Source organism: Python bivittatus, unplaced genomic scaffold, assembly GCF_059951505.1.
Source record: "Python bivittatus isolate LINGU-HERP-01145 unplaced genomic scaffold, Pbiv_v1 ctg000590_np1212, whole genome shotgun sequence".
NCBI classification, from domain to species: Eukaryota; Metazoa; Chordata; class Lepidosauria; order Squamata; family Pythonidae; genus Python; species Python bivittatus.
Window position 1 is genome coordinate 20,365,076 of NW_028277086.1, and position 25,749 is coordinate 20,390,824.

Below are 25,749 nucleotides of genomic sequence, written 5' to 3' on the forward strand. Positions count from 1 at the left end.
ATCATATTGATATACTATCATATCACTATATAAGTGACTCTAGGTGGCTTACAAATAAAAAAGCAATTTTAAAACAGTAAAAGATCTTTACAAAAAACATACAGGTTAAAAGACAGGGAGAGAGTCCTCAGACCACCAACCACCCCCAGTGCTGCGAGCCCCCATTAGATCCCCATGCTAGGTGGCAGAGCCAGGTCTTAACGCTCCTCTGGAAAGCCAGGAGAGTGGGGTCCAGTTTCACCTCAGGGGGCAAGATGTTCCATAGGGCGGGGGCGATGGCAGAAAAGGCTCTCCTTCTAGACCCCTCCAGTTGGAATTCTTTGGCCGACAGGGTCCATAGCACACCCTTCCTGCCGGACCAGGTAGAATGGGCTGATGTGACCAGGACAAGACAGTTCCTCAGGTAACCTGGGCCCATGCTAAGCAGGGCTTTAAAGGTCATAACCAACACCTTGAATTTCATCTGGTAGCAAATCGGCACCCAATGCAGCTCATGCAGGAGAGGCATTGCATCAAAAGAGATTTATTTATTTATTTATTTGTTTGTTTGTTTACATTTATTGGCTGCCCAATTCCAGTGGACTCTGAGCAGCATACAAAACTAGAAAAAGCATAAAAACACCTAAAAACATTAATTCAGACAGGCAGCCCAGACCAAAAAGATCTAATAAACAACAAAATCAACAAAACAAAATAGGGGCCTTAAACAAATAATAAACATCAACCTCAGACCTGGGACCAAAGCCAGGTTTTCAAAGCTTTCCAGAACCCTAGGAGAGAGGGCACCATCCTTATCTCTGGGGGGATGCTGTTCCAGAGGGTGGGGGCTGCAACAGAGAAAGCACACTTTCTAGGTCCCACAAGATGACAGGGTTTAATGGAGGGGACCTGGAGCATATGCACTCTGCTAGCCCAAACTGAGCAGGCAGAAACAATTGGAGACAGGCAGTCTCTCAGATATCAGATATCTTCTTCCAATCTCTGATTGGCTGCCATACATAAGAAACCAGGACTGTGAATGAAAAGGACTATGTTACCAGTTTAATTTGACTGAATATTAATCCTGGGTTCAAACAATGCAGTACATTACATCAAAATGGAGTTGGGCAGTTTGTGATTAAGTATGTAAGGCATTAAGTATGTAAGGTCATGGAACAACCGATTGGTTCAAAATAGGGAAAGGTGTACGACAAGGCTGTATACTGTCACCCTGCTTATTTAACCTATATGCAGAGTACATCATGAGAAATGCCAGGCTGGAAGAATCACAAGCCGGAATTAAGATTGCAGGGAGAATCATCAACAACCTCAGATATGCAGACAATACCACCCTAATGGCAGAAAGTGAAGAAGAACTAAAGAGCCTCTTGCTGAGGGTGAAAGAGGAGAGTGCAAAAGCTGGCTTGAAACTCAACATTAAAAAAACTAAGATCATGGCATCTGGACCCATCAATTCCTGGCAAATAGAAGGGGTAGAAATGGAAGCAGTAACAGACTTCATTTATTTGGGCTCCAAGATCACCGCAGACAGAGACTGCAGCCATGAAATTAAAAGACGCTTGCTCCTTGGGAGGAAAGCTATGGCAAGCCTAGATTGTCAGGTTCGGCCGGCACGGCGCTTCAGGGAAGTTTGCAGCCGCACCGCACGAACTCTGCCGGCAGTGGCTAGCTGAGGGAAAGAGGAACTGAAAGCGCCGCTAATTAATGGGCCACCTGCGCCCAGCCAAACAGGAAAACCGCAGCGGAAGTTTTAACTCTATGCTGATAACGGCGCGAGCCAACAATGAGCGGGGCCGCAGGCAGCAAAACAAGATCACCACGCAACTCAGAACCCTCAGGCTTGCACGTAACGGGGGGGAACCAACCCACGCCGGAGGGGACTGCCAATCAAGGACAATGGACCCTGGCCGAACCTGCCATCATGGACAATTAAGGGGGATTATTGGGGGGGCGATAATCCGTAGCAGTAACGTGATCGCGGGGCGAAAAGCGCGGGAAGGGGGGAATATAACGAGTGATGCAAATGTACCAAGCCAGTCCTGGCTTTGCTTGTAACCGCTACGTTACGCATGAGTAAACCTCTTTTGTGAACCACACGTGTCACTGGAGTTTCTCTGTCGAACGGGGCAAACCTTACATAGATAGCATATTAAAAAGCAGAGATGTCACCTTGCCGACAAAGATCCGCATAGTCAAAGCTATGGTTTTTCCAGTAGTAATGTATGGCTGTGAGAGCTGGACCATAAAGAAGGCTGAGCACCGAAGAATTTATGCCTTTGAACTGTGGTGCTGGAGAAGACTCTTGAGAGTCCCCTGGACTGCTAGGAGGTCAAACCAGTCAATCTTAAAGGAAATCAACCCTGACTGCTCATTGGAAGGACTGATAATGAAGCTCAAGCTCAGATACTTTGGTCACCTAATGCGAAGAGAGATCTCTTTGGAGAAGACCCTGATGCTGGGAAAGATTGAAGGCAAAGGGAGAAGAGGACGGCAGAGGATGAGATGGTTAGATAGCATCACTGAAGCAATGAGCATGAAACTGAGCAAACTCAGGGAGGCAGTGAAGGACAGGAAGGCCTGGGGCGATATGGTTCATGGGGTCACGAAGAGTTGGACACGACTTAACGACTAAACAACAACAATGTAAGGCATTGCAGAGCTGGCTATTCCCCCAGGTGCTCAGCCTGGGAGGGTCGGCAAGCTCTGCTGGTTAATATTTTTTATTGGCTGGGATTATAGTTTGACCTCAGATATTATGGTTTGGATAGCTAAATTATGTTTTACCCTGGTATATTGCCCACAGTCACTACTCTGTCATGAGCAGCTATGTAAACTGTTTACATTAATTAATTAATTAATTAATTAATTAATAGCATATTAAGCTAACATTTAACATATCAGGCGTAACATCTTATGTGAACATTCTATTTTGTTTAGTAGACCAAGTTTAGTGTTTAGTATGTTGTATGAACCCAACCTAGGTGCCAAAAAAAAAAAAAAAAAAAACCCTCCACCGGATTTGGACAGCTAATAAATTCAAATAACTAAATAAATAAATAAGAAATAAAAATATTTTACATAAATAGGAACAAAACTATGAATTCTAAAAATAATCAACATATCCAACATTGGATTTAGATATTCAGATGTCTTAAGATATTTTTAACGTGAATATATTGAGGTACTTGCTTATAAGAACATTATTATCTAAAATCAGTTCTCATTTGTCCCTTAATAGCTGTCCATTCATTCTGACTAAAGATCAGCATGATGTTTCATTATCATATCACCCTCTTCATTTTCCAAATCAGGCCTATCAATTTTCATATCCCAAACAAGAGGAAAATCTAACTTAACACTTGGATTGTAGCCAGCACCTCCCCCATTTAATTTATTTTGTATGCTGCTTATCCCCCCCCAATGAAACATTAGTATAAATTTAAATATATTTTCTAAGATAGGCTAGCTTTAAAAAAACTTAAATTCATATTTCTTGTATGGTATATATTTTTCAATTTATGATGGCTGTTTGCTATGAGGGTTTTAAGGTAAAAACATAAACATTATGTCCAGCCAAATCTAGCAGAGAATTTTGTGTAATTTCCTATTTATATGAGATATGACATAAATTGATATTCAGTACATACATGAAAAGCTAATTCAATAAGCTGCTTGTCTAAACACAGGAATATCAGATAGGTAGGAGTTTTATAACACTTCTCCTTCCAACTGGTTATCACCCCAAAAATGTCTTCTCAAAATATATATGGTGGATATGTAATTGACTAGGTGCCATCAAGCTAGTGTGAACTCTTAGTAACCATATAGATAGTTCTTCTCCAGGATGATCTATCCCCAATCTGTTTCTTCAGGTCTTCCAATAGTGTATGCACTGCAGTTCAAAGGGGGTCATCCTCTTCTCTTTCCTTCCACCTTTTGCAGCATTATAGACTTTTCAAGAGAGAGAGAGATTTGCGTAATGTGTCCAAAATAGTATAATTTGAGCATGGTCATTTGTGCCTCAAGTGAGTACTCTGGACTGACGTGTCCTCTGGTCCATTTATTTGTTTACTTGGCTATCCACACTATTCTCAGGAGTCTTCTCTAACACCAAGTTCAAAAGTGTCAATATTCTTTCTATCCTGCTTCTTCAAAGTCAAAACTTTTGCTTTCATAGAGTGTCACAAAGAATTACCTGCATAATTCTGATATTTTAGGTATAGACATATAACAGTATCTGAATATATTTTCCAAGGTCGCCATTGCTACTCTATCAAGTACTAGTCTGAGACTTATTTCTTAACAGCTGGTTCCTTTACTGTTGATAGACAATCCTAAAACGCAGAAGCTATCCACCACTCTGTATCTTCATTGTCAATTCTAAGGCTGGTTACAATACCTGTTGTTATTAGTTTGGTCCTTTTTATATTTAATCGTAATCCCGTGTTTTCACTTTGCTCTTTGATTTTCATTATTAGAGTTTCCAGATCATTTGTATTTTCAGTTATCAGAGTAGTGTCATCAGCATAGGTCAGTTTATTTATATCGTAAAATTCTATCTTATAGCCAGGCTAATAAAGTTGCAGTGGCATAGGGCAACATACACATAAAGGAGTACTTTGTAAAATAAATAAATAAATGAGTACTTTATTGCAAATTATCATAATATTCACCACTTTATATTTTTATTCAATTTTAACTTTGCAAATTTTAACAGTTGCCTTTAAACAGATTTGTAATATACTATTAATTATAAGAAAGCATATTCTTATAAATCTATTCAAAACTATTCAAAATTATCATATGAATTTATTTATTTGTTTGTCCAATTTGTATGGCTGCCCATCTATCCAAGAAACTCTGAGAGGCAAACAAAATAAAAGAAAGAATTCCATTAAACCAACCAAACCAACCAAATAAAACTGCCTTTCAAGCAGCAAAACTATAATCACAGCAGATTTTTTGGAAGAATAGCAATTAACTATTCCCACAGTGGCTAAGTTTGAACAAGCTAGGCTAAGATATGCGGGTGCTATTTTCTGGTTCAGTATGTTATAGAAATCCAGAAATTTGAATTAATTCAGTAAATTAAATTTCTATTCATCACAAACTAGCATATTATGTGAATACAACTTTTTTATAAAATGTGACACTCATATGAACTAAATTCATTAACTGATGAAAGAATCTGGATCTATTAGAAAAAATTAAAATGCTTCTGGATCAGAGCAAAGGAATCTGAATTCAGAATTCTGTTTCTCACAGCAGCCATCTATATCCTTGCAGGAAGTCCACAAGCAAGACTAAACTGTAGCCATCACTTGCTCTCTAGCACCTGGTATTTAAAGAAACACTGTATCTTGTCATCATAACTACCAGCCATTAAGAGCATTACCCTCTTTATCTCCCCTTTTAAAGCCATTCCTAAGTTTAAATGTGCTGCAGCCAATTTTTTATACCAAATTCCACCTTTAACCTTCTCCCCATTCAAGGCAAATAAAATATTTCCTGCTCTACCTTACATTCCATCATTCATCTAAATGGAATTTTACAGCAAAATCTAAAGCAATACAATCATTTTGTATTATGGTCCTAAAAAGTTTCATCAGTTTCTGTAAAGGTACTCCTTTTTCAAGAAGCTTCATTCTTTTAATCCACCAACTTCAGAAAAACAGCAGAAACCAATGCAACCAGATGGACAGGTTTCTTCAGACTCCCTGACTTAGGCCAAACTCTTAGCTTCCTTCCTGACAGAAGGAAAAGAAGCTGGTGAGAGGCCATGCAAATGCTGGCTTCAAGAACGGATCTTGATCTGAAGAAAACTGTACACAAATTTGCTTCTTATCATATCATGTTTTCAGGTTCATCAATATTATTTTACCTCTATAATGTTTTAATGTACATGCAGTCTTTGTCCCCCTAATATTTTCTTACAGCCTCATTTGCATTGCACTGAATATTATGAGAAAGAAAAACTTCTATCCTGTTCTTCCATTACCACATCCTCTTCTTCTGTTACCACATGTAATTTTATAAAATGACCACCTTGCAGGAGAATGCATAAGGATCTTAGCTATTTGATGGAAAATGTGTAACAATCTATGTTGTCGAGATTGCTGATTTCATGAAAAAAGAATATGAAGTCAATGAAACATCACAGACAAAATTGTCTCATTTTGAAAACAAGCTTTGAAAAGATTTTTTCCAAGAAAACTTCCCTTTCTATTTCTAATATTCAAGTTATTACTTGTTTCTTAAGAGCGAAACTTGAAGGGGCAATCTCGCACTGCAAACCTGTCTTTGAATTAGTACAATCTTTAAATCGTCTTTTTAAAATTAGTACAATCTTTAAATCACCTTCTTTCTAAATTACTTGCAATGCATCTACAGAAGAGAACAAATTTAGTATTTCATCACACAGTTCACCCCTTTGTATTTTTTTTTTAATGCAGGCAGCAGTTGTGTGTGTATGTATTAATGGGATTATAACAGGCCTTGAAAATTTCTTATCAAATCATGATGAAAATTTCTCCTTTGAAACAACTATTTAGAGAATTCCATATTGGTGCCAATGGGGATATCCTCCCAACACACATTTGAAGGAACAAATCTACTTTAAGATTAAGCTATGATTTAAATATTTGAATAAGTATATGTAAGAACTTCTCTAGTGTTGTTTTCCCCTGTAGCTCCAAGAGAAAGGAACAGTCTTCAATATGGTAGGGATGGTAAGAAGCCAAGACTATTTCTTACACAGTGTAATAGAAACTATTAAAAAATTAAATAAGAAGTTTTTCTTTTCAAACAACCTAATAAAGCACAGTGAGAATTGGCTACTAGAAGCATATCCAAAACTTTGTTGGTAGAGGAAGTTCCACAGTTTGCATTCAATAAAGATAATGTTGATATGGTTCCATTATGTATATGAAACTGATACATAAATAATACTATTAAGGCAGTGCTGAAAAGTATTCAGTATTCTAAAACTACCTTTTCATAACATCCTCTGCATTGTACGTGACCGTACACACCAATTCATGAATCTTGAAAGTCATTCAATGAACGTTCAGGATGTTTTTAGCAAGAGTATTGTGAAGAATGTTCTAATCATGGCAGCAATTACATTAAAGTATTCCAAGCTGGCAACCAGCAGGAACTATAAGAACCATTATATGATGAATGGCAAGTTGTTAAATTTCATGTCCATTATTCATAAATATAATCATCTCATCTAAGTAGGAAACGTATGCTGTATTTTCTCTCTCCTGTGATTTCAAAATTAATTACATCAAAAACTGACAAAAATTATCATATAAAATTAAAGATTACAAATTATAATAATGACATTTCTTTATGAATTCATTTTAGAAAAAAAAAATCAAAGTATTTAACTGCTTAATGTTCCCTTTATCCTTAGATTTTGTATGTGGCACCTCTGATGAAAAAAGGGTACTAAATTATTATAAACCCTAATTATGATGAGGACAAAAAACACTTATTTGCATATAGAGCACTGTTTGGGAAACAGAAAAGAAACAAAAAGCCAACAAAGTATACACAGGTAGTCCTCATGTTGCAACAGTAATTGGGACTAGAAGGCTTCTAAGGCCTTCTGAAGCACTGAGAGAACAGCATGCACAATTTGGAGAATGGCAGGCACAGCCTACTCACAATGCTTTCGAAGGTCTCAGAAGGTTTCCAAAGGCTTTCCTAAACATCACAAGAATGGCATGCACTATTTGGAGAATGGCACAAGTGACTTCAGGAAGAAGGCCTGGTGTGGCCAGCAGCTGCCTTACATGGGCCAGGCTGGGTGCACCTCGTCAGTAGCTGGAAGAAGATGGGGAAGGTCGGCTGGGTGTGGCAGGGCCTGTGGAATGCAGGGTGGTGGGGGTGGCTGGGACTTTGTACTGTGGCTTTGGGGTGTTTGGCCACAACATGGGGCTTGAGGCAGCACTCCTCAGTAGTGGCGGCACCAGGGCTGAAGTAGAGCCCTAGGATCAGTGGCAGCTGGCTGAGACTGCTGAAGGTACGAGGGCTGTATTTCAGCCCTGGCACCACCACCACTGCAGAGTGCCACCTCAAGCCCCACATCATGGCCAGCTGCCCCAATACCACAGTACAAAGTCCCAGCCACCCCTGCCATCCTGCGCTCCCACCACTTTGGTGCTGCCACCAACAAAGAGTGCCTCAGTGCAGGGCAGCCAAAAGGGCAGAGATAGGGGGAGATAGGCGGGGGTTGAAGCGCCCCTGCGGTTGTAAGTGCAGGTAGGCTGCAGAGCACCCAAATTTTGATCTTGTGACTGCAGGGGCACTGCAACAGCCATAACTTCAGGGATCGGGCATAAGTACCAGTCATTCAGCACCACCATAACTTTGAACAGTCGCTGAACAAATGGTCGTTAAGCAAGGATTACCTGTATATCAAATAATGCTACAGAAATAATCCTAGTATGTTGTGGGTTTTTTAAAAAAACATGTAACAAAATGTAATGCAATTAATGTAAATGAAATGCTCTTTTAAATAAAGCATATACTGAAAGCAATATATAGTCTTGCCGGCATTTCTCATATATTCACATTACATTCTTTGCATGTAAAGAATGTAAAAACCTATCCATACCTTCATTACATTATATTTAAACCTTTTAAATATGCAAATCTGCATTAAAATACACAAAGAGAGTTTAAAAAATTGTTTAAAAACCAGTAGTCCAGAAATGGTGTCACATCATCCAAAGATGTGAACTACTACCAAATCAATCAACTGAAGAAGTGAAAGAAACCCTGTAACATATAAAATGAAATAAATGACACTTGACATATATTTAGAAAGAAATATCAATAAACCTTGCAGGTATGGTTTAGGCAATTGTCATAAAAAAGTAATAAAAAATAAAATAAAATAACTTTATATTATATTACAGCTACATTTAAAGAATGACTGACATAGATGTAAATTTAATTTAAAATAACGTTTACATAACCATGTTTTATAGCCATGATAGTACAACTAAACATAACGTTTCCTTATTCTTATTAAATAAATTATCCCAATTTTTATGAAATAAGTTGACGGGTATGAAGGGAAAAAGCTTGGTCAGCAATATTAGCTGTCCTCATCCAAGAGCCACTGTTCTCCTGCAAAGAAATGAATGCCAAATTTGACAATAATTTTTAATTCATAATCATGTGACATACAAAAGCACTTTGGATTCTGTAAGTGTGCCACACGCAAACAATTATTGAGAAGAAAAAAAATCTATCGGACTAGTTTCAGCTGGAGTTGGCAATGCTAGACTGACAAAGTATGGAAAGTGGACACTGCACAGGATTTGTGTCTGTGGTATTTTTCCTCATCAACTCTTTTTTTTGGAGGGGGGAATCATCTCAAATTTATTAAGGTTGTGCCAAATGTGTACTTTTACAGTAGTTTTATTTGCTAAAGAAAAATAAATAAGGCTTCTACAAAAGTAAATGCTACCTCATTAAACTTTTAGAGTTCTCTGAGAGTGTCAAAAAATGTGGGCAGGAATGATACAGCTAAAAATGTAAGTGGGATTCCCAGAAAGTACATTAGACCAGTTATTATCTTATTTAATAATACATCATATTATTATATCTAATTTCAAGTACTGGTAACTTGGATTAAGGTGATAAAATAGTATCATCTACCTGCTGAATTGAATAATAGCAAATCAATGCTACCAAATTACCAGCAAAATGTTATGGATTTAACAATCTCCTGTTTTCTGCTGTGTCCTATGTTTTTAAATAAGGCAATGGTTAAATTCTAAACTCCAAAGGAATTAGACTTTAATTTGAATATTGTCCCTAACCTCAAAAGTAAAAACTATTCAAGATGTCACAGGATTTCAAAAAAAAAAAATCCAATCTGGATGGTATTTAGGTAAATATACAATTTTCTATTTCTTTTTTTCAAAAAGTTGCATGGTCAGCCATCCTTATGAATACTTTACAAAAACAAATGTTGATATTCTTATCTATACAGTGGTACCTTGGTTCACGAACTTAATTCGTTCCGCGACTCTGGACACAAACCGAATTGGTTGTGAACCGAATCAAATTTTCCCATAAGGTTCAATGTAAATATGGTTAATCCATTCTGACCCCTCTGAATTTGGTCGCGACCCAATTTTTGATCACATCCCAAATCAAATTTCCCCATAAGGTTCAATGTAATTACGGTTAATCCGTTCTGAATCATGTTTTTTTTTTTAAACCGCAAAAATAGGACACAAAGTAGAGTATGAAGAGAGAGAAAGCTAACCTTGCTCGACGCGACTTCTGGCGTGGAGGACAGGAAGGTGGGTGGGGAGGCGGTTACTGCTTGGAGGGAGAGTCCCCCTCCCTACAAGAAGCCGCGACCACGTGTCATGGGAGGGAAAATGGCCACGGATCCTGCTCGTCACCTGATGCGGAGTTCACAAACGGAGGCAAAATTTTGCGACCGGGGCTGTTCATGAACCGAATTGTTCATGAATAGAAGCGTTCGTGAACCGAGGTACCACTGTATTTTGCAATTCTGATAGATGCAGTTGCAATGGCACTTTCTTCAGATAAAATTGAGTTATTTCACAAGTTAACCAGGGAACAGAACTAAGGATTAGTTTGGTTAATGCACTTATGCTTTCCATCTGTTTTATTAAATCTAATAGCTAGTGCTTCTAATTTCTATCCCTGGTAATGTCACTGAAAGTTGGTATTTATATGGACTTTAAATTTGCTCCAAGTATTTAACTATAGAAAATCTGTATTCCTTCTGAGATCAAAATTCAATTACCGCTTTACTCAGTTTGTTTAACCTTTAATAAAATGCTTCTTACAATAGTAGTGAGCTTTCTTGCTTCACTGCTAGACTTAATATTATTTTACAAAATAATAAGTCTGTGGGCTTTGCAGAGACCCATTCTTTCAAATGTTCAATTCTGTAGACATTAGGTGCACTGATTCCACAGTTTCCACAATTTCCTCAGTCACTATCCTGGTTACAATAAGGGGTTAATAATACTGATCTACATCCTTGCAAAGTCCTTTTAAAGCTTACAGTGATCATGTACTGTATGTAAAACATTTTGGTAAGTCAAAAATAATAAATGCTGCTAAAATGTTGTAATATGACTGCTAAATATTACTGCTACACTGTACAAACAGTAACAATATACGGATGTCCTGATTCACATTACTGTAATACAAATGGCAAAATATAAGAGTTATTTGGCTAGCATTTCAGAAGTCTTTTCATTGGGTAGTAAAGAAATGGTGTAAAATAAATAAATAGGAAACACTCTACAGTAAGAACCACATATCAACCATACTTTTTTTCTTTACTACCACTGCTCATCATTCTAATTTAACACTAGTCTTGCATGAAGGCTAATGAAAATGTAATATTAATTCAGTGAATGTGATTAACTATATATTAACCTTTACCCTCCATTACTGACAAAAAGCATCCTCATAAAATTTACCAAAAACTTTGATTTAAGCAAGAACTAACAGTTACAAAAATTGCAAATTCACTAATGCGTTAAAAGCAGAGGTTTTGTAAATTTAAGCTGCCCATTTTAACCTACATTTCCCTTAAACACACTGCATAATGTCCCATACTGTGCTCACATAAAATGTAGCCTATGTAAAGCCACAGACTTTTGAGTAAGACAGACTGAAAATAAATATATAATGGTAGAAGGTGCTGTAACATTTGGGATGTACAGGAGAGTGTTTAACATTATTCCTCAATTCCTTCTCAATCTCTGTATTTGTAAAGGAACACTGGTCTGGTTTCTCCCAAATCCCATACCACAAAGTTAAATCCTAAGCATTTTTTCTTGCTTCATTATTTCTCTTATGTTAATTGGTATTGAAAAGTCCATTAAAGTAGTACCTATCTATTTAGTCTCCCAATATCCAACTCAGCATTCAATGCCTGTCTTACATCCCCCTTCTACCATCTATAAACCTTAACCCTGTTTCTACCATTAGTAATGTAGGGCAGGCCTAGAAGGCCAATATGCACATGGTATCTTGAAAGTTACTGTTATTCCAAACTTTCATAAGCAAACCATTAAGTTTGAAAGACCAACAGACACTGATAGGAAACAGAGGTTTAAGCTGTAGAGTGCTATCACATATTGTTATATTGTCTTTTATTTAAAAACAAAAATCTAACAAATAAAAATAAAACAATGGTAACATGAAAACTAACCCAAAATAAAAGTACCATAAAAATTAAAGAAATAATAAAGCTATTAAGAGCAATTTAAAATTCTAGGTTAAATAGATATGTCTCAACAGCTTGTCCAAAGCAGAAAGTAATTCAGCTATTGCAGGGAAGTTAAACCGATCACGGTAATTTACAATTTGTATTCTTTTTAGTTGCAGGAAAAATGCCCACTTTAAATGAGGAACCAAAATGTTTGGAGATAATTGAAACAAAGAACCTTTTATTGGCATGCACAACTGGGCTGCTCACCAAAGAATGCAGAAGCGAACCAAACATAGCAAGGTGACTGTTGGTTTGTTACATAGGAATGATGAAAAAAAACATTGTAAACCAGAATGTCTTTGATAAACATTTGGGGATGACCTCACTATGGTGCCCTGCACTACTCTATGCTAGTAAAATTCTAGCTTCAAACAGTATCTCCCTGGCTGGTTTGATCTGGCAGGGTTAGCACACTCCAGGTTCCATCAATTAAACAATGCCATCTATCAGGGCGCCAGAAGCACGCCTTCTCTATAGCTGTGGCTGCCCTCTGGAATGAGGTTCCCCTGAGATCTGAATGGTCCCCACCCCACTGGTATTTCGAAGGGTACTTTGCTCTTCGCCGAGGCCTTTGGTAAGGACTGATGCCTCTTTTCTTTCCTTCGTTTTCTCTGCCATTTCTGTTCTTTTGTTTTGTGTGCTTTTGTGGGTTTTTTTTTTGTATTGTTACCTGTTTTTAAATGTTTTAACAATTTGTAAACTGCCCAGAGTTGCTGGGAGTTGGGTAGCATATACATTTAATTAATTAATCTTGCTCAATACTGTCATTAAACAATGGCTTTATTGTGCCCACATGCGTCTTTTCACCGCATTCCTTTTCACACTGTTAGGAAGGGCAAGTGTCTGGTTTCCTTTATTGGTCTCCATTCCAGGGTCATAGCCTCTAAATAAATGACTAATGTAAATGAATTAAAAATGAATTAAACCTCCACATTTTAGTACAAAGATAGTACAAAGACTCTTGTTCTGAATTAAAGGCTTCATAATTCTCAAATTAGATTATTATGTAGCTCTCCACTGTATTCACAGATGTCAAAGTGGCAGATCAACATTTTTTTCAAGTGTGATATGTATCCGTATAGCTACAGAAGATAGGCATCAAAGTTACCCTCCCCCCGAAACCACCACCAAAAGTTCTTCTAGAGAACTTCAGTGTGCCTGAATAAACTTTATTCCACTTGAACTGTTTTCAGCAACATTAAGTTTATACAGGAACACAGGAGTTCTCTCCACTTTTTGTTCTTTTTGGTAGTACTGAAACATATAAAACAAGCAAGTGCTTCCAACAAAGGAAGGCAGTTTTGTGAAAAAAAAACTTTTCAATATGACTGTAATTCGTATTACATAACTGGCATCCACATATTCTCCAATCTCCAAGTAAACAAATTATATAACAGGAGCCCTCAAAATGAATCATAATCTAAATGTTCACTAAAGCATCAAATATGAAACTCGAAATAATGTAATTTACATGTCCATTAATGAAGTAACACATTTTTGTAACTTTTATTTGTGAATGCAGAGAAAGACTATGATATCAGTTAAAATTTCTTTCCTAAGATTCATTTACAAAACAGCAGTCATATAAGCATAGCAAATTGGTGAGGATGCTCCCAACTACTCTCCTCAAACTCTCAGTCACAAGGATTTTCCTACTGCCCTACATTTACCTTGCACTTTGTTCTGGGCAAGAGAGAAACTAAAATGGCAAACTAGAGAGCCAGTTTGGTCTAGTGGTTAAGGCTCCAGGCTAGAAAGCAGGAGACTGTGAGTTCTAGTCCCGCCTTAGGCATAAGTTGACTTTGGGCTAGTTCCTCTCTCAGCCCACAACATCAGGCTCGGGCAACAAGCCAGTCAATCAATTCCTGTTGCAACCAATGAATCGACGTTTGGTAGATCTAAGAAAAAGCAGACCCTGCACCTGTGGGAAAAACAATAGGAAGCAAAAAAAAAAAAGTGGGCATACTTCCAAACAACATATGGGACTGTAATCACTTGCTATTTCTAAAGATAAGCATAGGCCCATCTGAGAATCTTTGGGCATAGATTGGATTTTTATATTGAGACTCATAAATATTTTATTCTTTGGAAGAATTCTATGTTAAATAGGTGGTAAAATGTTTTACTGGAAAGTATGGGCAAAAGCTAGAATAGTGACTTTAAATCAATTATTATATAATCATTACATGAATGTTTTAAAAACTCAAACTGAATGTGGTGTTCCTAGTTCACAACAGTAATAATATTTTCAAGTTAAACTAGCTTAGATGGCCCAATTTGGGCCAGATTCCTTGACCACTTAAAGGTATCTGAGATGCTGTCTTATCTGATGGAATCTACAACTGAACTTAAACCCACAACATATCTTTACCAAAAGTTAAAGAACATTTTTAAAGTGGATCCTAATGGGGTTTATCAATCATGAACTAAAAAACTGGAATCTCCAATAATACCACATCAACAGCTGCAAATCCTTAAAAATTTTAAAGTGGTATTGACGGATTTGAAATTAAAATTGATTCATCAAATAATGTATTACAAGTCTACTAGAATCCACAAAGAATGTTTTGAAAGGATGGATATCAGTTTTTCTTTGTTGGGAATGTAAAAAAATTAAAAGATTGCTGACCCGTATGATTTAAACTGTTAGCATCCTTTTGGAAAGGAATTTCAATGTACCTAAGTAGATTTATGGGGAAATCGCTAAACGTTAATGTGATACTAAATTGTACCCCAAAACTTCTGAATATGACATTAAGCTATTATGGTTGTCCCAGGCATGGGGAGAATGCTAAAATAATTATTTTGAGAAATTGGAAAAGTGATACTATTCCACATATTAAGAACTGGCTTTTGGAAATATGTAATTTATCCGTTTTGGAAAAGGCAATATTTTCAATTAATCAAAAAATGATGTAATATGTTCTTCTTTGGTATAAATTTTGATGTTTTATAATGATAGCGTAGTAATTTTCTATTCTTTTTATTTGATAATATATTATTATATAGTATTTTTGTAAACCAAAGATTTGTACATGCACATTATATATATTTGAGATGTTTTAAGTTGCTACTTTTTAATTATTTTCTAGATTTTTTAATCTTTTGGGAAGGTTTTCTTTCTCTTCTATTTCTTCATTCTGTTTAGGGTTTTTTGTCATTTGTTAATTGTCATTAGTATTTTGTTGTTTTCTTCATTGTTTATTTTTTGTATTTTTGTACTCTATTTTTTGTAATCTTGCTATAAAAAAATAATAGATTTGGAAGAAAAAAAAAGTATGGCCCCATCTGGTATTTTTGCTAATAAAAGTAATGCTGGAAGCTTGCACTTAACCTTGTAGCAGTAAGCTTCCCGTTTAATTGCATTTTATTTCGTTTAAAGTTAGGGAAGGCAGAGAACCTGGAAGATACAAAAAAAAGTTGTATAGCACATTGTTGTCCACATGCCTCATCCAGGATTAAATCCCAATAAATCTTCTAATCTTTAAGATGCCATAAGATACTTTGTTGTTTTCATTTCATTTTCAGCTAATCCATGTATTTAACAGATAGATGACTGCATTAAACATATCCAAATGCATTAAAATATCTTTTTTTTTGGTAGTTGGCACAAAGCTGTAAAATTTAATTACTAATGATATGCCAGTAAATAAATTGCATCCAATAAGATTTTTATAAATAACAAATGTTAATGCATAATTCAAATTCGATTATATAGGTTATGCAAATAAGAGTCAAAGCTAAGTACGTTTTCTGGGTTGGATCATTTAAAAAGTCTGTCAGTCACTGTCAGAAATGTAAAACGATCTTTAAGGTCCAAATTATTTTTCATATTTTAAAAAGTCAAGCATTTAAAAGCAATCTTTGCAAACATCTCCCAGTTTGCATTATAAATTCTAAAGTTTAGAGACTAAAAGTAATACTGTACACAAAAACTGAAAATAAAGGGTTTTCTTAAAGCTGTTTCACACAAACCTTCAAATCAGCAAGAACGGAACAAGGAGGTCAAGTGATGACATGTGCATGACAACATCATCACACAAATGCCACGTTGCATTAGATACCAGTATGTAAATACGTAACAGTAGCATTTGCATGATTATATCATTGTACTTGTGTCTTTTGGCATCACTACAGTTTGCTGCAGACACTGATGGATGAAACAGATATAAATCACAACACCTATTTATCATACATCATTTAATAATGTTAATTACTAAATTATGAAGGCATACTGTACTACAGTGTACTACACTGGCTTATGTTGAAAATAGAAATAGAAATAGAAAAAAGGATTACAATATGCAAAATCTCAGCTGTATATCTTCTCGAATTATCCATATGCATTACTATGTAAGACTTCTCTTTCCACCAGCTGCTATAATGGATACAATCAAGAAAAAGACCTGACAAAAAATTACCATTTTCATTTGCTTTCCTTAGCTAATTATTCAAACAGCGGGCATGAAAGAGATCACAAAGATCTCTTTGGTTATGGACAGAGATGTAAAGGAATTCTGTTTCCATTAAGAGCCATGACTCTGGCCATGCAGTCATACTCAGATAAGAGGTACAACCATAAGGCACTAATGGAGACAAACAATAGTGGAAAGGCTGCATCAGGCCTCAAAGCCTCATCTGTAGCCTATCTGAAATGGACTCTGAACTGGAGTCCAGCCCCTGCAGCCTACAAGAGCACCATCACTGTCACCACTATATGGAAAGCTAGAATACAAGAGGTCGAAATGCACAGCTACACTGAGAACCTGGCTGGTGTTGGTAGGCTGAGAGGCTGGCAATTTCCTATATTTAAAGTCACCTAAGTGCAGTACAGCATTAGAAAACACTCCATTACAGCATAACTTTGTGTATCAGATATATAGATCTTTTAGATTTGGATTTTATTTTACTGCCCAGTGTAATGCAGCTGCTGCCCATCTCCTAGACAACATTTGATGACATTATGGCAGCTTCAGTAATGATTCAAACATTACTTTAATCATATTCTTATTTATTGGGAGTTGAGCAATATAAGTAGCAGATGCGGCGTGCCCACTACGATCAATGTGCTCATTGCATCCTTGTCAGATGGGCTTGCCATTTGAATTACTAGTTAACTAACTTGAGGGCTGGGACAATGCAATACAAATGGGCACATAATCTGTTTAGGAAAGTTATATATGAAAAATTACATAATTGCATTTAAGAATAAATGAAGGAAAGCTAGATTCAAACATAAATATTAGAGAAATGTGTCCAGAATAATATTTTAAGAAAAATTACGTATGCCAACAGATGTAGATTTTAATTGATTTGTTTTTTTTGTACTTTTACCTTCCTTTTTTCTCAGTATCTTCTTTTATTTTAGAATCAAGAAAAGCATAAAATTAAAATGAAAATAGAAATTTATAAACAATATAAAATTAAATAAAGCATCTTGAAGTTATATTAGATTAGTGTTACATATTAAATCATATCAATTTAAGGCTTCAGAACATTATTAAAATCAAACTGATATTCAACTGTTAACAGCAGCAAGTATAATGAATCACAAAAAATCTAATACAGGTAGTCCCCAGTTGAAGAACAAGTTCCATTCCCAAGGTCTGTCTTTAAATCGAATTTGTATGTAAGCCAGAACAGTATTATTGTGTAATACTGCATAAGTACGTAGTATTGTGTAATCAACTCAAACCACTGCGTATTTATCTCGAATCATTGTGTATTTAACTTGAATTTTGCTAAAACAGGCTCCGTTCTTAACTACGAGTCATCTGTAATCCCTAAATGTTTTCCAAGTTGAATTAAATTATGTAGCAGACTTGTTTTTCAAATATGAGTTTATGTTGCATTGATCACTTATTTTGCTATTCTTCTATAGATTCCTGGAGACTAGTCCCTGAAGTTTTCTTGGCAAGATCTGCAGAAGTGGTTTGCTATTTTTATTATTATTATTTATTATTGCCTTCTTCGTAGGGCTGAGAGAGAGTGACTGGCTTCGTTCACAGTCTCCTGGTTTCTAGCCTAGTGCCTTATTCACTACACCAAACTAGCTCCTTGTAACTCTTTCAGGATTCCTAAATAAGTCTTCAAATTTAAAAGAAGTAAGAACACTTGAAAGTGCATTATTTTTGTTGGCTCAAACATCTAAAGCAAAAAAAGTGAGTTATGGAAAATCAAAAGTATCAATAATTAGTAAGACTACTCCAACTTCATGCAGCTCAACTATTGACATGTATTGGCTAAATTACCTGCTAATATGGACAATGGTATGTATCTTATCACAACAGACGTATAGCAGGGCATAATTTGTTAAAGCCAGTTTGGTGCAGTGGATGAGGTGCTGGCCTAAAAACCAGGAAACTGAATTCTAAGCCTCCCCTAAGCATGAAAGTCTGTTGGGTAACTTTGGGCCTGTCACTCTATCTCAGCCCAAACCACCTCACAGGGCTTTTGTTGTGGGGAAAATAGGAGGCAGAAGTATTAAGTACATTCACCGTCTTGAGTTGACCAAATATTTTTAAAAGGGTGGAATAAAAATATAATAATAAAGCATAGATATGCTATTAGTCAAATATACAGAGATACTGCTATAGCTGTACAGGTAGTCCTCGACTTATGATGCACCTGGGACCAGAATTTTCATCACTAAGCGATGTGGTCATACAGCGCGACCACATTGCTTAGCGACGGTAATCCCTGCAGTCCCAGTTATTATTAACTGAATCCCACAGTTGTTAAGTGAGGCAACTTCCTGTCAACTTCCCACAACCAAAGGCAACTTCCAAGTCCCAGGCCTGCAGGCAAGTAAGTGGCTGCTGCTAGGACAGGGAGGGTCAGGGAGGGTGTGCAAGAGGTGCGGCACAGCCTGGGGAGGGTGTACAAGGGTGCGAGGGAGGGTCAAAGAGGGTGCATGAGGGGGTGAGCAAGAGGTATCATGTGTGTTGGGGAGGGTGCATGAGGGTGCGCAAGAGGCAACATGTGGGTCAGGGAGGGTGCACAAGAGGCACCACGCAGGTCAGAGACAGTATGCAAGAGATGCTGTGCAGGTTGGGGAGGGTGCACAGGGGGGCACAAGTGGCCAGTGCAGCATGAGCACAGAGGGGCTGGGGAGGTTGCACAGGTGGGGGAGACTTACCCCAGTGACTTGTGACCTTCCCTGCCGGCTTTCCCATTGTCTTTCTGGGGAAGCCGGCAGGGAAAGTTGCAAATGGCTATCATGTGATCGCAGGGCGCTTGGTAATTGGTTGTAAATGCCAAGCACCCAGATCACAATCACATGGCCGTGGGGGCACTGCAGTGGACAGAACTCTGAGGACCTGTTGTAACCACCATTCATTCAGCACCGCTGTAACTTAGAATGGTCATTGACCCAAATGGTTTTAAGTCAAAGACTACCTGCATTTCACACATAATAAACATTGTTACTGTTCTTTTAACATTTAAAACTTCTCTGAACTGATTTTTCTCAACAACTTTATTATTTGACTATTTAATTTTATCAGTGATACTATCATGGGTAACAATTCTTTTTGTTTAGGAGAAAATACATTTAGATTTTAGAAATGTAGGTCAGACACGGCCTACTTCAATGAACCCTTTTCCCAACACAAACTCAGCAACAATGTGAAGGGCCAGTATGCTCAGAATGGATACATACAGAAGTTGCATTCTACCTATGTTTGTTGTTCAACCATCTGACAAATATTCAAAAACATGATATGATGAGCACATAGCATGGAATTGCAGTCTTTCTTCTCTTTCTCTCTCACATCTTGTCCATAAATCTCAACTAATGCAGGAGCTCTCAATGCTGAGACTAAAAGAATTACTATATGGATGCAAAAGTAAAAAACTCTCCATTGCATATTCTGAGTTTGTTCATGAGGAAAAAAAATGCATGTATGCTCTTAGAGCACCAGCCATTTGAAAAAAGCCTATAATGTTTGTAGTTATGCATTACAGATTAAAAGTAAACAATTCACTTCCACGTATTGAAGAGGGCAACAATAATTTATTACAAGTCATATTTTAGCTCTTTTTCCCTTTATACCACCAAATATATTTTTTCAAAATAGCAACAAAGAAGACATACGCTTGTAAGATAAATGTTGCGGTCCAAAGAACACTTACAAGGAGGCAAATATTCTTTATATCCAAGTAAACATGCTTAGGTTCCTGGTATAAATGTAAAACACAAATCTAGGGATACAGTTCCTAAAAAATAGTGTAAATGTTTTGCTTTTAACAATTTACTCTATAGTTCTAGAACTGTAGATCCTTACAATAGCTAAAGCTTCACAGGAAAGAGAAAGAGAGGTCCAGTTACAGTACCTTGTTAAGAATCAAAGAACCAATAATCCTAGATTATTTGTATGGAAAGTCCAAATCTAGTATTTTAACAGTAGGGTAATCATATGAGGTTTTAGTAGAAAAAACAACACAAAATAAGCTCACTATACTATATTCTAGTATACTATGTTACACAATTTCACTTTTTGCAAACACTCCACTTACCCTGGAGCAGTTTGATATCATTCCATTCAAATGCCACATTTAAATGTATGATTTCCTATGCAGACAGATGAAATCTAGAATTATCAATATCTATAGTTCATCACTTTCAATCTGTCAACTTCACTAATTTTAGCCTATTCCTATCAGTTATTAATGTATAAGAAACAGCAGAAGATTGTTTAAATTAAATGTTGATTTTTGTATTGTACTGTTTTAATTACACATAATGTGGAGATGTTATAATTAAATCTCTTGATTTTTTAGAACCTTAAAGCTGCCCCTGGGGTTAGGTTGAACTGTATCAAGACATGAATATCAGTGTGGGAAAGGTGGTTAAATCTTTCCCCAATTCTATTTTATTGATTTAAATTGACCTTCCTGAAGTTGCTATCAGGTCCACCACAATACAGACATTGAGATTTTTTCCCCATAATAAAAAAAATAGTAGGTTCTTATGTTTTGTATCTATGTGAAGTCAGTCAAGAAAGAAATGAACAACCTCTCCCTAAGTACTATATTGCCTTGACACAATTCAGTGCTACCTCCTTACTCCAGCTGGTTCTGTGTGTTTGCTTTTAAACTAGGATGCACAGTTTAGCTCTTACATTTCTGACTAATCTATAGTTTCATTCAACTTTTGCTCTGAAAACCATGTGTATAAAAAGCAAATTAAAAAAATCCTATCAAATACTGGAATCATGCAGATTTAGAACTCTTAAGAAAAGGAGGATACACAAAATTCATTTATAAAGCTCTACTGAAATTAGACAAAATCATATTTTAAAACATCAGCATGAAGAACTTAAACTCACAGTAATTTTATGCTTCTATTATATTTTAAATACTGTACTTAAAATAAATTGCCCTCTAGTTAAAAGGCAAATAGAAAAAAAGACCTTACCTTTCTCACTAACACTTTCACTTTCAATTTCTACATCATCACAGCTTGTATATTCCGGGGTAGAAGCCAACTCTTCTTCAGAGCTGCTCAGTGATACCTGACGCATTTTACCTCCTTTTTTTGTTTTATGAGGCTTTGGTGGTGGAGGCCTAACTGATTCAGACTGGTCTGAACTCAATGAATCATTTCTTAACATGGTTTCCATTTTTTCACGTTTTGTCTTCCGTACAGCTGAGCTTGGATCTAAATGATGCTGTTTTCTTAATGAATCAGTTCTCCTCATATCTGGCCTATCAAAAGGTATTGGACTCCTCCTAGGTGTTGGAGGACTGTGATTTGTGGTTCTCTGCCGATTGGGACTTAGTCCCTGAGTTCTTTCCATTGAATATGAACGCTGGTCCATGGCAGCTCTGCGTTCAGATGCAGACCTTTGCCTCGATGGTCGGTCCATTCTCATCACTGAAATCCGGGAATCCTCCAATTCGGTATTTGCCAAAGACACATCACTGTGCCTTCTTTCATGACGTGCACGTGAGACTTCAGCATGAATGCGCATTTGCTCTTCATATGGTTGTGGTTTGACAGGATAACGAGCCAAATTAGGATCACTTCGGTATCGTGCTTGATATTCTTCTTCCCTCCGCTGCCTTTCATATTCCCCTCTATTCTGTACATCATCTTCCTCTAAAGGATATTCCCTTGAACGCCTACGATTTCTCCTACTAGAATCCCTATAATCATCAATTTCAGGTTCTTCATATGGTTGCAATCCATGTTGTGAATGTCTGTCTGTATAATCTGATGGTGATCTTGGCATTGCAGCATCTGATGTTGCATACTGTGAATAGTCGTCTCTCTCCTCCAGCTGGCTGAACCTTCTGTTCTGATCCCTGGGTATTGATGGGCTTCTTTTTCTAAGCAATAAAAAAAAACTTACTTAAAATGTATCTATTACAAATTAATTCAAAAATTATTTATTCCAAATCACTGAGCTACAATAATGTATTCTTTCTTTACATGACCCACCTGTTCATAACCCACTCTAATGGATGTATGTTATTTTAAATTCCACTACTCTTACAGAGCTGATGTGACATAATACCTAAGAGATAGAACTACAAATTAAGAAGTACCAAGTCAAATTTCTTATCTGTCAGAAATATGACAGTTGGATGAAACCAAATGTTTTAGTATACCATCTATTCCCTTTATTTCATATGCCTGAAGAAATCTGGAGAAGATTCATGGGTTACTGTCATTCAGGAAAAGAAGAGTCAAAAAAAGTTTTGTTGAATTTCATTAAATATATTTTGGGTGTGTGTGTGTCTATATGTATCTACCCATCACTTAGGATTTTACCCATAGTGGACTAAAGAAAAGGAGAAAGCAGTTTCACAAAATTATCTGACAGGGTTGTTAAACATAGCAATATATGCACTTTACAAAGTCTGTTTCTTTTATGAAGTAAAAATATTAACCATGATTTTTAATTTCTATCATAAAATCACATTAAATTTAAATATTAACAAATTAAGAACAGATAATACAAATATCAACAGAAACATCTGCATGATCACAATTTACAGTATATTATCTTTTACAATTTTAGGATCCCCTTATAATAACTTCCATATCTCTCTTGTTCTATAACAAAATGGAAAACAGGCAAACAAAAAAAGCAAAAGGAATGCTCAGAAAAGAAACTAATATTTTTCTTCTTTCCTGTTTAATGCTTCTTTGAAAGTTTTCACAAATGCTTAACTATTTAAAATTATTTCATTAACTTGAAGTCCAAAGAAAAATACTTAAGGATTGTGTATGACATCTTTATACAGTTTTGCAGTATGTCTTAGTAAAATGTAGCATCCAAGGCACAGACAGCAGAGATTCAAAAGTCATTACTTACATCCATAAAGAATAAAGATAACACGCATTGTTATTCACGTATGTTAACATACAGTGGTACCTCGGGTCATGAACTTAATTCGTTCTGCGACTCTGGTCGCAACCCAAATCAAATTTTCCCATAAGGTTCAATGTAAATACGGTTAATCCGTTCTGACCCCTATGAATTTGGTCGCCAACCGATTTTGGTTGCCAACCGAATCAAATTTTCCCATAAGGTTCAATGTAAATACGGTTAATCCGTTCTGAACCATATGTATTTTTCTTTTTAAACCACAAAAATATGACACAAAGTACAGTACAGTACACTATGAAGAGAGAGAACGCTAACCTTGCTTGAGGCATGGAGGACAGGAAGGCGGGTGGGGAGGCGGTTATTGTTTGGAGGGAGAGTCGCCCTCCCTACAGGAAGCCATGACCACGTGTCACGGCAGGGAAAATGGCCGCGGATCCTGTTCGTCACCTGATGCGGAGTTCGCGAACGGAAGCAAAATTTTGCGAAAGGTGCTGTTCATGACCCGAACTGTTCGTGAACAGAAGGGTTCGTGACCCGAGGTACCACTGTATATAGCAGTGCCCCAAAGGTTAAGCAGCCTTTCCTCCACATGATTTGCCTTTTTCAAATTGTATCTTTCCCAAGTAGTTTTGCTTTAAAAACATATGCATACAACATAAAATTACCTTATAACTTGCTGTATTAATGTTACTAACTCTGTCTCAGCCTCAACTCCTCACCTTCTATGTCTTATAGGGCCACTATACAAAGACTACAAAGATAATGACCATGAAGACCTTTTTATATTCTAAATATATTACCAGTAAAAATACATCACAGTAATAATAGATGCAATAAAATAAAACAAAGGAAAAAGAATAAATACAAATAACTTTTAGAGAATTCTAACTATACTGTTTTTCACTCACATTTGCAAAAAAAAAAAATTCAAATCATAATCTGCTGAGCAAAATATATTCAAAGTATTTTAACATTACCTTTGAAAAATATATTCTAGAACTAAGAACTTGATGTCCATGAACATTAATAATAATGACCAATCACAAAAACAGGTAGGAAAACTTTAGTCCCCAAAACTTACTATGTTTAAGTATAACTGAAATCCCACTGGAACTATACAGTGATCTATTAAATGTAATCCACCTCATTAATCTCTTGACAATTTTTGTAAGCTATATTTTACAAAAATATTATATTATTATTATTGTTTACTTTATTCCATCCTACCCTGTTTTCAAAACACACTCTTAGGATAATAAGGTACTTTATTTTCAAAGGAAAAAAAATTAAAAGGATCTCATCTAAATTGTCAACTTCTCATTTTTTTTTAAAAAAAAGATATTTTGTAATGGAATACACTAGTTAATAAAAAGAGTTCAATAAAAGAGAATTGAATGCCAACTTAGTCACATTTCAAGTAGATCCAATGAAATTTCATATATAATTTCTAACATAAATCTCACTGAGACTTATGTTAGATTTACTCTAAGCATCAAAGTCTGAATCCGACTCTATTTTTACCTGTTTCTTACTGAATACAGAGTATTCTGCAAAGCATTGTTTTCTTAGCATTTATCAAATACAAAACAAGCAAATCAAATCATGATATATATATTCTTAAGTATAGTAACCTGTTTCTATTATCTGAATGTTTAAATTTTATATTTTCAAAACTCCAATCAAATTGTAAAGTTGATAGACTGACAGGTCACAGTATACTCTTTGAGGTCATGAATTCTGAGAATATACTTCCTAAAATATAAAACTGTTAAGCACACATTTCTTTTTAATAAAGTTTTAATGGTTTCCTTAAAAACTCTTCTCTTACCGTACATGAGTTTATTAGTTTCATAGCTGTAATCTACAAACATCTTTCTTTACCTGTTGATCAGCCATTGTACATCTGGGAAATCAGGAACATCACTTTCTGTGCATCCTATGGCTTCACTAAATCCTGACAGTTTTGAGGATACCATATACAATATCATTTGTTTTAGGAGCCAAAAATAGCCTTTTCATATATGTTCCCCACCTTAAAGTACAAATTAATATACATTTAAAGGGGACAAATACGGGTTTTAAAAATTACTAGTTATTCTAGTCTGAATGGTGATCTAGAAG

At 36.1% G+C, this 25,749-nt stretch overlaps 1 protein-coding gene across 7 annotated transcripts in view; it reads right to left on the reverse strand.

The window, feature by feature from the left end:
* Positions 1–25,749, reverse strand: part of RIMS2 (regulating synaptic membrane exocytosis 2) — a 350,682-nt gene that overhangs the window by 194,386 nt on the left and 130,547 nt on the right. For all 7 annotated transcript variants that reach the window (XM_088149058.1, XM_088149054.1, XM_088149056.1 and 4 more), the window contains one exon: positions 21,708–22,621. In XM_088149058.1, the coding sequence (XP_088005184.1) occupies positions 21,708–22,621 (914 nt within the window). The remainder of the gene's footprint in view (positions 1–21,707; positions 22,622–25,749) is intronic.